Consider the following 14367-nt stretch of genomic DNA (forward strand, 5'->3'; position numbering starts at 1 on the left):
TGAGGCTGACTTGATTGCTGTGTGAAACAGTTCCTGGTTAGTGACAGACAGGATACCAGTGGTCCATCACCTAGCAGAGGGGGCAGAGATACTTCAAAGGCGAAAACAAGGAGGTATATGAGAACTACTTATTGCCAGGCATCACAAAAATTCAATCAAGTGTGAAGAACATCCACAGTGTGTTTAAAATACTGAATGTGACTCCTAAGGCCTTTTTAGCCTCTTACCAGATTTGGTATAGTACTGCTAAATGCAAGAATCCACACACAATTGCAGAAACTCTGGTTTTATCAGCAGTGATTGATATAGTATCAGCAAAGTGTGGTGACTCATTTGCTCAATAGTTGAAATATATTTCTCTCTCCAATGACACAGTGCATAGAAGCATTTCAAACTTTCTGACGATTTACTTAACCAGTTAATCGATAAAATGAGCAACAACTGTTTTGCACTTTGAGTGGTGTAAGTGACTGATATTCATAAAGATGTGCATTTGAGTATTTATGTTTCTTTTATTGATAAGTTTAACATTTGAGAGGAATTGATTTTCTGAGAGTCGATACTGAAAACAGCTACAGGTCAAAGCCTTTTTGACGTGATCAATTTATTTTTTTATTTAAATCAAAATGGGATAACACGGAACAGGTGCAATGGAGTAGGTCTGAAACTTATGGTGGATTGTAAGCAAAAGTTAAAGCTGTAGCTCCTGATGAAGTTCGGGCTCACTGCATGATACATTGAGAGGCTCTAGCCTCTAAAAGATCTTAGCCCACTCCTTCATGACATGTTTGCTAAAGAGTTGATATTATTTATATTATTACTCTTAAAGTAAAATCTATAAATTCAAGGCTTTTTAAAGTGCTAAGTGATGATATGTGTGCTTTTTTTGTAGTAATACTTGATGGCTTTCAATGGGTGAAGTACTAAAAAGAGTGTTTGAACTGAGGAATGACAGTCTGTTTCCTAACAGAGAAAAGTTACTCTTTGGCAGACTATTTCAGCAGCGGAGATTTGCTATTGAAAATGGCTTACCTCACTGACATTTTTGATAAACTAAATATCCTTAACACATCACTTAATCAGGTCAATGTACTACCTTGGAATGAAAAAGTGAAGGCTTTCATAAAGAAATTAACAGCTGACCAAATGGAAAATGGCATGCCAGGTATCTTTTCCACTCCTTCGTCATGCAACACAAAGTTCACTGTAAAACGTATTTCAGTGATGATATTGATAAATTTAATTGCATTAAAAATCCATTCAAAAATGCTCCTCAACCATCATGTCTAAATATAAAAGACAACGAACAACTTATTCACCTCACTTGCGATACTTCAATGAAGAGTAAATTTAATGAAGTGCTTTTGTTGGAGTTTTTGGTACATAATAGCAATGAATTCCCAACATTAAGCCAAAATGCAGTGAACATGCCCATTCCTTTTACGACAACAGACTAGTGCAGGGCCAGCTTTTTAGCTTTGGCAGCTATGAAATTAAACAACCATTCAAAGCTAAATGTGAGAACTTTAGAGTGACCTTTTCTGCTAATACACCACGGCTTGAGAAAATTTCTTTCCAAAACCAAGCTCATCCGTCACAATGAACTTTGAATTTTAAATCATTAATGCTCTTGTGATTCTTGTTTGCTAACCTACAAATATTGTTTGTTTCTTAGTTTTTGAATAAATGAAAATGTGATAAAAGACAAATGATTTGTTCTGTATTTTGGTTATAATAATTCATGTAGTTTTGGTTTCTGTTTTGTAAACTCCTTCTACAGTGAATTTGGTAAAAAGAAAATAACTGAAAACATTTTATAAAAGACTATTTTCATAAATAAAATAGGCTGGGAGGGGATGGGTTGAAACTATTTTTCCTCAAGAATGTGGATCCCGAGAGAAAAAAGTTTGAGAATCAATGACCTTAGGTTTCTCCTGTAACAGCAGTCGTTCTGAATACATATCCTTTGGTTTGTACTATCTCCAGGGCTTTAATCTCTGCTAGCTCTGATGCACTGCCAACTGCCACCTCTGTTCTCAAGTTTGCCCCTCCTTGTTCCGTACTGTCCACCAACAGCTGCCGACACTCATTCTCTCCTTATCGTAGTTCTCTTCTTCCTTGTACTCATAACTGCTTCCACTTAAAGTCATACCACAACACTGAGACAATATAGCTGCGCATGTATTTTGTTAACTCTGAAGAATATTCTCCATAAAATAAATACAAAATTCTAAATCTCACTTATGGGCTTGTCTATTGCACAACATTTTAGCTATATGGTGAGTGATTTTCTTTATATTTTACATTGTTTGCATTTGATCCAATGCTTACCAGCACTGTACCCAAAGAAAGATTTGGCACATGTAACTAACTTACACCACATTGGTATTCTTCACAGCAGTACTGTCCCACAATATAATCTACAGAAGACTTCATGGTGTATTTTCAAATACTGCTATATGCTGTACAACATCCACCATGGTGTAGCAATTGTAGTCACTGATTGGCAATGTGCAAGCCACTGGAATCATTTCCTGTCTGAAATTATTTACGATGTGACATTTCTGATTTCTGCGCAACATTCGGGGACCTACACATTTATGAAATATTGTAGTTTGCTAAAACACTTCCTGCTGAGACAAGCAGTTCAGCTCTGTGTGTACTTTGCATGTTCAGTAAACATACTTTCAGTGTGAAGTGGTAGTTCATACTAACAACCCGACTCTCCTACCTGATACATGTGTGACAGTTTGCTGAATGTAATCCCCATCAACATTGCTTCCATACATATACACAAATGCCGACAACTCAATAGCCAGGAACGAAACATAAACTGTACAGTCTTCTGTTTGTTTGCATTAACAAGATACAAATGAATAAAAAATATTGGTGAGTGAAACACACATCAGGCATCAGGCAGAATTTTTGGGAGACACTGGCCAAAATAAAACTAAATGCTTACATGGAATTGATGGTGTTGTCAAACAAAACATATTGGATGACATGATGTATGTTGCCAATATCTACTTTTACTTGGGTGGTTTGAGAACAATCAGGAAAATCTTAAGAAGTGAAAATCTTTATACCAGCGACAATCGTAACCATCAAAGGTGGAGAACAACTACTTTTGGTTACCCAATGTCATGGATGGCGAGAATGCACCCATATGGACACGTGCATAGGGACAGCTGAACCTGTCCTGGAAGCTCCACTTGGAGTCACTGATAGACACCCATGCTGTACTACCATTGCTAAATACACACCAGAGGAATCCCATTAGTGAGTGTTGGTATTTTGTATTGAACCACTTCAAGCCTGCAGTGACCCATCTCACTTCTAGGATTCATTCTCCTGGTCAGCACTTGTATAAGGTGTCTCAGGTGAATGGCAAATAATTCAGAAGAAAATGGAGAAGGTGCAGTGAGACATCATCATTCAGGCACTTGAAAGTCCTTGCTCCTCTCCTACAGGCCTCATGAAGAATAACAGAAGGCACGTGACTTTTCTGGATCATTTATCTAGAGCTGAATAAAATCATCAAAAGGAATTATACCCATGCAACAAAATGATGACACTTTGGACAGTCTTAAGGGGAACAATTTTTTTTTACAACAGAGTTCCAATGTTTATACATTGAAGAATTATTCCCCAAAATATTATGCACAAACTCCATAAAGTAATGATTCTGTGAGTGTTTGAAGAAGGGCATCCATGTCCACGCTCTGATACTGATTTGAGTAAACCTGATTTGCTGGAGCATTGTTTGGGTAGTTTTACAAAAAATGTGAATGCATGTTTCAACAGTATCATTTGGAGATATGCTCCAAAAATACCATCCAGCTGAAGCAAAATTGTCAACATTGCTTCAAATTTGGCTGTATGTTTATTGAGTGTAGCGATACTTGGTTAAAGCATGGAGCAAATGCCTTTCAAATCAAAGTCGGCAATGAAATACTCTGATTCTGTGAAGATAGAGATGCCAGTGGCAATCCACTCAGCAACAAAAACGGCTTTGAGCATGAAAATGAGGGCTTACAGTTCAAAGTAGCAGAAAGCAGCCATCCAGTATGGACCTGACATTGCAGACATCCCATAAATTTCAAGCTTTGTCCCTATTTTTATATGATAAACACTTATCAAACTTTAAATATGTTTTTCTCAAAACAATATTTTTCGACGTGGTTGTCGTAGCTCATGCTACAATTTTCTTACAGTTTTAATGATTTATGGTCTCCATTGAGGAAAACGAATTCTCTTCAGTTCATCATAGTGGATTTTTTTTACACTGATATTTAGAATTTTTTTCAGCGAAAAAAGAGGGAGTCCAAACGTGGCCATTTTTTCAAATATCTATAACCCTTCACGAAAACATTTTTTTTTTCTTCAAATCTCTACAATGAACTAAAATTACATCTGTAAGGACCAGTGTGACATTAATTTCATGTTTCACATAACCACAACCAGAGTTACAGCGACAACTGTGAACCTACCTCCTTTCAGAGCTGCCTCGGGAAAATCCCAATCACAAAGTGAAGATATTGACTTTTTCAGTTAAAAAAAAAAAAAAACAACTTCAATGCAAGCTTTATTTGTTGTAGCAAACCCCCATTTGTCTACTACATTCCAGTAAGGGAAAAAAAAATCCTGAATTTGAGTCATATTTTTGTTTGTAACTTTTGTCATTCCTCCTTAAGAAACCAAAGTATTTATCTACAATGGGTGTGTACACGACTGAATGGCAGGTTTAGGATGACCAAGAAAGAGACTGCTTTCAAAACACCTTATAGTATCAATGTTTGAAATTATGGCATTTGGTCTGTGCAAACCAGAAAAAGTGAGAACCATAACAGATTTCTCCAACTTTTTGGAATATTTGTGAAGTGAGAGGATTCGGAAGTGGCCTTATCATAGATACTTCATAAAGGATTTCAGTTGGAGGGATTGGCCACTACAAGAATTATAGGAATGCTATATTTTGTTGGAGCAAGGAGCACGAAAGATGTTTCTGTATCTTTAAGGAGACACCAGTGGTAATTCTTGCTGATGAGAATGCTAAGATATAACTACTGTGATGCTAATGGTCATGAGACAGGTGTAGTTCCAGCACAAAATCAGGAATGCAGTGAAAGAGTTGTTATTAAACTGCTAAGTCTGAGAAGAATTACTCTACAATTGATAAAGAACATCTAGCCTTTCTTTGAGCAATTAGTACATTTCAACACTATTTATACAACAGACAATTCTCTGTTGTGCCTGACCAGCATTATTTATGCTAACTTACAGGCTTGAAGAATCCATCAGAAAGATTGGAAATGTGCACTGCGCTTCAGCAGTATATCATCACAATAGTACACAAAATTGGACATAAACAATAAGACACTGACTGCCTATCACAGACTCCATTCAAGGAATATTACAGTGCTGGTGAGCGATATCCAAGTCAACGTTGCACTAACAAAACATGCAGCTGAATAAAAAGAAATCAAGCATAACTGAAAACCACAGAGAAAGAACTTGTCAAAGGAGACTATAAACTAACAAATTGAAATTGTATAAAAGAAATTATAACCAATGGGAAAGAAATCATTGCGTGTCATTCCGTCTGATTTACGGCCAGGCATACTGAAGTATTTTGACGACAATCCAACATCAGGTCACCTGTGACTTTTGGAGACCCTTCATACAATCAGATGCATGGTATCATTGGTCAGGCCCCTACTGGTCTGTTAGATACTTTGTTGGAGATTTATGGATTTCTGCTCCTGAGCATAAGTTCGGCTATCAAAAATATATTAAGATGCTGGAGTTAGCAGTCATGTGTGCCATGAGGTATGCTTGCTTGTGCGTATGAATCATGTTTGCATCTCTTTTCCTGGTGAAGGCTGTGGCTGAAAGCTTATATAAGAGTCTTTTAATTGTGCCTGTATGGAATTTACCGTGTCTTCTTTATGGTCAGTAGCAATCTGTGCTTTCCTACATTGTTGGTATTCTTACCTGGAGTTTCCATTGTTTCATTTTAACCCACTAAACTGTCATCAAGGCTGTGCCAAAATCTAAATGTCTGAAAATTGCAATGTTTCTTGTAGAAGATATAATTTTGAGGCAATCACGCTACATATGTAATGATCTCTGTTGGTGGAAAAGTGTTTCAGTCAAGACTGGTGTCGGAAGTAATTTCGTCAGTAATGCCTAACACTGACCTACATGATACAACCCAGATCATCTACTGTGGACTTTTACATCTGTACAGAAGTTGGGCTACCAAAAATATATTAAAGTACTACTTTGACCTGTACCAAATCCTATGTCACTCATCCACTGTCACCCACTAAGTCAAAAATGGTGACCCTACATTGATAAGACGAAAGCACAGACGTCATCCATGTTCTTTTTATGAAGCACTATCATAGTCCTAAAATGCAAATCAACAATAACAGTTTCCCGTACAAGAAACATGATAATCACTTTGACTCAATGAAATTAATTCAAATTGTAACTCCATTGTCACTGACCACGATGATATGACAACACTAGCAGCCGTGAGAATCAACCTATCAAATTGTATTAAAGATGACTAACTACACCCAGTTTTAGGGAGCCACTGTTGACTCCAAAGCAGCGCGTCACTGTTTTGTGAGGAGGGCGAGCTATGCGCATGTGCATCACCCATCGTGGTTTAGCAGTTATAGTCGCTGGCTGGTATAATTCACGAGTCTTGCCACAATTTATGATTCTATGTTTGTGATTTTTGTGGAATATTTTATTACTTTCTTATTTATGGAATTTCCTAGAACCTTCTACGTACATGTAAAAAGGAGCACTCTTCATGGGGGCAGGCAGGTCAGCCATGTGCATACTTCGTATGTGTTCAACACACTTTTAATGAGAAGATATTGTTAGTTCTGTGGACTAGTCTGCTCTCTTAATTGGTACTTGATTTGGCATGTTGTATCAGAAAGGATAATGAACTGAGATGGCATCAGAAAGTGGATCAGTTAACAAAAAATTAAAATCTTCCCACTTTGCACTTAGAAATCACTGAGTGTTTATATTTCTGACATTGCCAGAATGGAGGCCATCTAAAATATAATAAGCTCTGGAAAAATTCCAAACAGCCAACACCACTAGAAAAGTATTTAATTAGAAGATTGGTTTTGAAAGACTATGTTACCATCTTTGGACTTTCAACTTTACAATTCATATAGTCTCCACCATTTACGTTCATTGTATCGCGTCTATTGCAAATGTATGTGTAAGTATTGTGGAAGACACTGGATGTCGCCATGTGTTAATTAAAAAAACTGTATATACAAAACATAAGATTAATCTGCAGACTGCCAGTGTTCATGCCCATACCACAGCTGAATAAAGAATGGCAACATATTCCTACTGAAATAGGTCATTTAAATAAATACTTTACTAGTGACCTTGGCTATTTGGAGTTTTCATCAGGGTGTATACGCGGACAAGGAAAAAAATATTCCCAGATTTTCCGATTAAAAACACACTTTCTCCCAGGTGAAAACACGCGTTTCCCGTGTTAAGCAATAGTATATTTTCCCTTATCAATCCCCTGAATGGTTATGGTTTTATACACGGGTGTAGAATTTCCTGGCACTTTAGAAAACGAAACTCAGGGAAAAAGACACGTTTTGGAAATACCTTTGATGTGCAGCAACATGTACGATGCGTATTTTCGTATTACGAAAATATACATTGGAATTCCACCAAACACAGCATGTTACTTTCTGAATCAAGATAGCGATGTGCATTTGTAAGCCAGTCATAGCTCATGTCACGCGATCTCGCCAGCCAATGGCAGCGGATATTTAGAGCACAGTCGGCCAACAGCAACATCACTGTTAAATAGCACGAACACACAAACAGGGAAAGTTAATAGTTTAAATTAATATACATAGTGATGCTACAATAAAAGCAAAGCTTTCACATATAATATTGGTCTCTAAGGTTAATAAGCTGCAAGAGAAGCTAAGTTTTCGCACACAATGTTGATCTTTTTTGCGCGTGTTACACTTAAGATATATCACACAAACGTGCCAGTAAAATTTTTACTAATGAGATAAATTTCTGATCCTCAGGGTTTGAAATTCTTCTAAATGGCTCGTCATCAAAAAGCTGATTTTTAAATGAGAGTCAAACGCTCTGTGAATTAATAAATTCATGGTACATTCTCGCGCATAGTTCAACTTACATAAAAAGGATATTTACTTTGAAAGTAACGCTTTACAAACCACCATTCGTAATATTTTCCCACGACCTGTTAGAAATAGGTTCACTTCAGCAGTTGCCAGAGAGCACATATAACAGACAACACCGTGCTTGCGCAGCCATCATGATGTAGGAAGCCCGTATGTACGTACGTGTAAAATATTAAAAGATCATACATTATGTCATAAAAGAAACAAGACATCAGAGCATTGGAATTTCGTGAACCATGCTAAAATGTGTACATTTAAAGTGCATACTTAAGTGCATATTCGTATGTCCAGATTCCCAATGAACTATGTCTCGTCCTGATATTAAGCTTTTCAGTGTGGTTTTCGGGATGTAAATTTTCTTGGAGCACCAGTACTGTATTATATGATGTTTGGTTCTTTATTACGGCAAAATTCTATATATGCTAGAAGATGAAAATGTGCACCTGAAATGCAGTGAACAGTTGAAACTAGCCAGTACTGTGGAATTAAATATTGTGTTTCAAATACATTGACTGCATCTGCGGAAAAAGTTTATAAAAGTCAAATTTCTTTAGCAAACCGACAAAAATAACTTCATTGTTGTACAAGGCAATTAATGCTTGACTGTCAGAAAAGTGGAAATAAAATAAAATCCGAAACTAATGACATATTTTAGTCTTCCATAATTATATGAATACATTTTAATTCACTTGATAGCTCCCGGCCACAGATATCCGTTTTGTTTTCATTAGACGTGAGAGTAAACAAAGGGGGAAAACATCAAAATCACTAAATGTTAACACAGATCACGTGGAGACTACCCACTATAACTCAGACTGCTCTGCGCATCAGCCCTGGATCTACGTTATTTGCGAACTGGGTAAAAAAAAAACGAATTTTCAAATATATGTTCATCTTGTGGCGCATATCTTTCTGAAAAGCCTGAAACATAAAACACATGTGTTCGATGAAATGTTACGACATAATATTTGCTCTTAGGTGTGCCAAAGTGCACTGCCACGCCCCTTCATAAAGCATCCTTCTACTGAAAAAGCTGTTAACACAAATAATACCCAAGACTGGTGTGGTTTCTCGATCTGATTACGTCTATTTTGTCACTGTCTGCTAGATAAAACAAAATAGGCCTTTCTAATATTGCAGCAATTTTGTAACACACACCAAATAAATGAAACTATTTTGGCACAAATGGCCATTTTTAAAACAAGACAGAATATAATTCATGAAGTACCAATATCAAATGCCTATTAGGAGGCCTACTACAAGCAAAAAGCTTTATGTTAGGAAATAGTTTCACATTTCATTCATACGCATCAGTTTCTCAAGTACGAGATCGAAAAGTAGTATTACGAAATTTTTATATAAATTTGGAATAGTCTTATTCTTCCATAATTTGTGGGATGTCCCCATTTCTTCTCCTTCCTTGTTCTAACAAATAATCTTGTCATCAGCAATTCTGTAGCTATTCCTGCCATTGTCAAAATTTGTTTGACGATTACCCTCACTAACCCTGCCAGAATCATAAGTTTAGTTATCTTGCGATTATTTCCGGTTAGGCGCTATTACGTGTTCGTACAACACATATTCTGTGTTATTTCCAAAATAGAATTTAAGCGGCTGCTAGCTAGGGACTGTACATTTGATCCTTACTAGTATAGTGATCTGGCCAAAAATTTTCTATCAAAATTTCATTTTCTTGGATGCACCGAGAAGATAATATGTAATCTTTCTCACCTGTTATTCCTGTCAGTCATTTATTTCCATTCTGGTAGTCTGAATCTATAGATTTCGCTAGTAATTATAACTACGCTGATCATTCACAAACCCAATCAACCACATAATCAGACAGAGATTGGCATTCATCCGTTCGGCTTTACTCCACTCAGCTCATATAGCCCCGTCCCCTTTTGTCTGCAGAAAGTTTATTTCCAGATGCGACGAGGATTCTCCTGACAGAGACATCACGCATTCAAAAATCAACTTATGATTCATTCAGAAATCATCTTAAAATATGCTCAAAAATGTTAAAAAACCAACAGGGAAGCATTTCAAAATAATATGAATAATTGACAGACAAATGTGCACTGGATGCTAGGGGCTTTGTGAAACAAGTTCTTTTCCTCAAGAATATGAATTTGGCACCCCCTTTTCCCAGTAGCATCTAGCTGCTTGCTGCAACTGCTTGCACAGCCAACAGCCACATTCCTGCAGCCAGAAGCAGGAGGATCTCCAACTCAATTGCGACTCAACTGCGCATGCGCATGAGCCCGCTCGTAACTAAAACAAATCTATTGTAAACAGCCGTGACTTCATGCTCATTGGAGGCAATTTGTTGTTATGAAGCATTGCATGGTGTTCCTAAAGCCTTTGACAAATTTTGCTGCTGGCAGACGCTTGCATGAACACTGTGTGTCGTCGTCGTATATGGCGCATTTCCTTTGCAATTTAAGTTATTTTCGTTTTTTTCTCTCATTTATGTTTTATTGCTGAAGTATTACTCTGCAGTAGCAGGATACAGTAACATCCTTTGTTAGAGTATCGGTTCCTACCAGTCAAAATTACGAAAATTTAACTGAAAACTAAAACAATGAAAAATTCCGGGTTTTTCCCGGTTTTCTCCCGGATGAAAAAATTCCCGGCTTTTCCCCAATCTCCCAGTTGTCCCGGGATGTATACACCCTGTTTATGGAGTTCATTCTGTGTTTAACTGCAAACAGGATTGCCAACACACTTCCACTCAGTACTGTCCTGCTGCAAAAGCTGCTGGGGTAGTGTAGCTAAGATCAAAGAACTTTTTCTACAGAAGTGTGCAATAAGAACATTGCATGAAGTCTACAAACTTGCTAAGTCACAACCACAACACTAAGAGTAAGAAGAAGGGAAAAAAATAATTAATTAAAGTTTGGAATGGAATATTGTATTCTGAAGGAACGGTTTTTTACTGACTGAAGGTACGAATAAGGCAGGAAATTGAAAATCCCAGCTAAGCAAACACAAAGTAAAGGCCATCTGATTAGTCACTTCTCTTGCAATTAATGAGAATATTTGGATTAAAAGATTTAATTTTTCACAATTATAATGCGTGTATTAAACAGGTCTTTGCTTTGTAAGTCAACAGAAAACTGACATGGCTATCTAAAGCAAATGGTTTATTTTCAGTAATATATAAAAATGGCATTGAGTAGTGTGAGAGAACCAGAGCATTCTTTTCTAAAGTAGCTGGTTTTCTCATTGCGAAATTTTGAATGGATAACAACAGAATTATATGTACAAGACATATGAGTAAACAGCTGGCATGTAAATGTATAAGAAAGAGAAAATGTTACTACAACGAAATGAATGATTAATTCAGCTTTAAAGCTAAATCTTACATATGATAACAACAAAAACTAAAAACTAATATAAACAACAAAAAATAATATTTACTTTAAAAGTGTGTGGGAACAGGTAAATAAATATTATGTAAGGAAAAAGCACATAAAACTCTGTACATAAATCCAAAATGTACTGTCGAGACCTCCCAACAAGTTCAAAATTGCTCCTGCCAAAGCAACCTATTTGAAAACTTTATCCCAGTCCACCACTCTTCGTTAAATAGCTATTTATTCCATTTACTTTTTCCATATTTCACTTTGATGTTTTCACTTAATCTTAAACACTCATCACAATGCTAATTTTCGTTTCACTTTGCCACATGGTGTCCCTTTAAACATGTGCCTGTTGGCGACAGTTCTGTATAGCTCTTAAGTGATGTAATCCTCTCTTCCTTTTTTTCCTTGCCCGAGTTGCTTCCATTTTGCTTTCCATTGATTTTCTCATTTCCTCTAGCTTTTCGCCATGACTTGCACCTGTCATATGACTTAATACGGTTGTATTTCCACAGAAACATTTGCAAACACTACAAAAAAAACCATTGTCTGTCAAACTAAACTGAGTTCTAGGAATAATATTGTTTAGAATACCTGGTATATTCAACAGCCGTTTACTTGAGGACTTATTTGCCAGTTCTATGTTTTGTAACACAGTTATCCGATTTAGGTGACTTAATTTAGAAATGTGTGTCTTTACACCGAGTATGTATCTCTCTATCTTTTCATTACAAAGGGAGCAAACTACTTTCCCTGAATGAATCCTGAAGAATTTTTTGTTAATGTGAAATGGTGCATGAAAATATGTCCATATATCATCTAATCTGACTGCATGTTTTGTTGATATTATCTGGTGTGTGTTCTCTACAATAGTAGTAGTGTCAGCAAGTGAGCAGGAAACATCACAATACACAGAAACAGATTCTATGCTTTCACAACTGTTATTTGGAACAGTATTCAAAGGTGAGCAGGAAACAGCAGAATACACAGGAATAGATGCTGTACTTTCACAGTTGTTACTTGGAACAAAATCAGTATGTGAGGAGGCAACTGCAGAACACACTGAAACAGAAGCAGTACCGGTACTTTCTAAGCTGCTTTGTGAAATTCCAGACCCTTTAGCAGAACTGTTCTTTGCAGTTAGTAGTTTCTTTTTATGCTTCTTTCCTTTCAAATGATCATACAGTGCGTATTTACTACAAAGTACACAGTCGCACACTGTACACTTAAATTGCCTTTTCTTGTGCCTTATGACACCATATAGATCAAGTTCTGTATCACACAGTTCCTCTGCTCTCTGAACAGGTATATCAGCTCTTTCGTCTCTCCTAGGAGAATGAGGAGCTCCTTTCTCCCCCTTGTTACAACTGCTTTCTCTCTCTTTTACTAACATAGCAGATTCCATATCAGAAGTAGTGAAAGCAACAGGAGATTTTTTATCATCAAATGGTCTCTCTGCTTGGTAAGACACAGAAGTTGTACAACTAACTTCTCCTCGTAGTCCTCTGTGAATGCCGTAATCTTTACTACCACCACCACCACTGGATTCACATTCATTTTGCTTGCTAGTCTCACTGTTGACATTTTGCAACCGAACACACTCTTCATTACTTTTATTCTGAGTAATTTCGTCAGCAGGTTTAGCACATGCATTACCTCCCACAAGTCTACCTAACACACATGCATTTTTCTCATCACCAGCAATATGTAATGTCATCCCATTATTTATAGTATCACATGCTGTCTGAACTGTTGGAGTGTAACTACTACCTGCAGTGAATTCAACTAAATCTACAACTTCATCTGAGTCACGTACTTCTGATTTTATATTTTTGGCACAGTGCACATCTGACTTCTGTACGTTTGTGTGTTTTGTTCCTTCAGTATCCACTGATACAAAATTCCCTGAGTGCTTACTGATTCCAGTCTCTGAAAATAACGTAACTGAAAACTCAGTATTACTGGAAACCGGTATTTCCGTCTTTATACTTTTGGCCCCGCTTCTGCTTACCTCAGAGCCTCTTCTCTTCCTAGTTCCCTCAGACAGAACAGGCTCCCCTTTTTGTTCATATGATGACAGAGTTAAATAGTCAACTCTCAGTCGTACGAGTTCTTCATTTAACTTGTTCAACAATATATTAACATGCACTAGTCTATGATATATTTTAGGTGTTGTATCATTTTTCTCAAGGTAAGGCAGTAAAGCTTCATAGTTCCTCATGCAGCATGTGAAAGTATCATTCATCAAGTTGGCCAATTCACCAACTGATGTATTTAAATCTCCTGTTGTTTCCTCGTAACTCATTGTGTCGAACTGCAGAAGTTACTGGTCCTGAACACTACTGAGCCAAATCCTGAAATAAGAGAGAGACTTTTCAGACACGGTTCACTGGTACATAATTCAATACTAGTTCACTTGCAGCACTACGCTATATTTAATTTAACTAAGGTACTGTGATATGAAATCAGAAGGAATGTGTATATAAAAACTGATGTCTCTGAACATGAAAAATAAATTACAGATTAATATTATGTTGATGATGGATTTGGGCTGTTGAAAGCCAAAGTCATCAGCTCTCTTACTGCATACCACATGGTTTGAACTCTGTCAGTTCTCTTATGCACAGTTGCAGTGATCGTTCCTTAGGAAAACACATTAGCAGTTTTCTTCAGACTGTCTGCCTACTGTTGACATAAATACGTGGTTCAATACTGATGAGAACCAGTTTAATAGGAATTGTGTTATGTATTAAAACCAACAACCATTTGGAAACTTATTAAGC

The 14367-nt window shown here is 36.8% G+C and overlaps 1 protein-coding gene across 6 annotated transcripts in view; it reads right to left on the bottom strand.

The window, feature by feature from the left end:
• Nucleotides 1–11348: 11348 nt before the first annotated feature.
• Nucleotides 11349–14367, bottom strand: part of LOC124552104 — a 42054-nt gene continuing 39035 nt past the window's right edge. For all 6 annotated transcript variants that reach the window (XM_047126492.1, XM_047126495.1, XM_047126493.1 and 3 more), the window contains one exon: nucleotides 11349–13938. In XM_047126492.1, coding sequence (XP_046982448.1) covers nucleotides 11922–13889 — 1968 coding nt within the window. In that variant the 5' untranslated portion in view covers nucleotides 13890–13938 and the 3' untranslated portion in view covers nucleotides 11349–11921. The remainder of the gene's footprint in view (nucleotides 13939–14367) is intronic.

Source organism: Schistocerca americana, chromosome 1 (assembly GCF_021461395.2).
Source record: "Schistocerca americana isolate TAMUIC-IGC-003095 chromosome 1, iqSchAmer2.1, whole genome shotgun sequence".
Taxonomy (NCBI): Eukaryota; Metazoa; Arthropoda; class Insecta; order Orthoptera; family Acrididae; genus Schistocerca; species Schistocerca americana.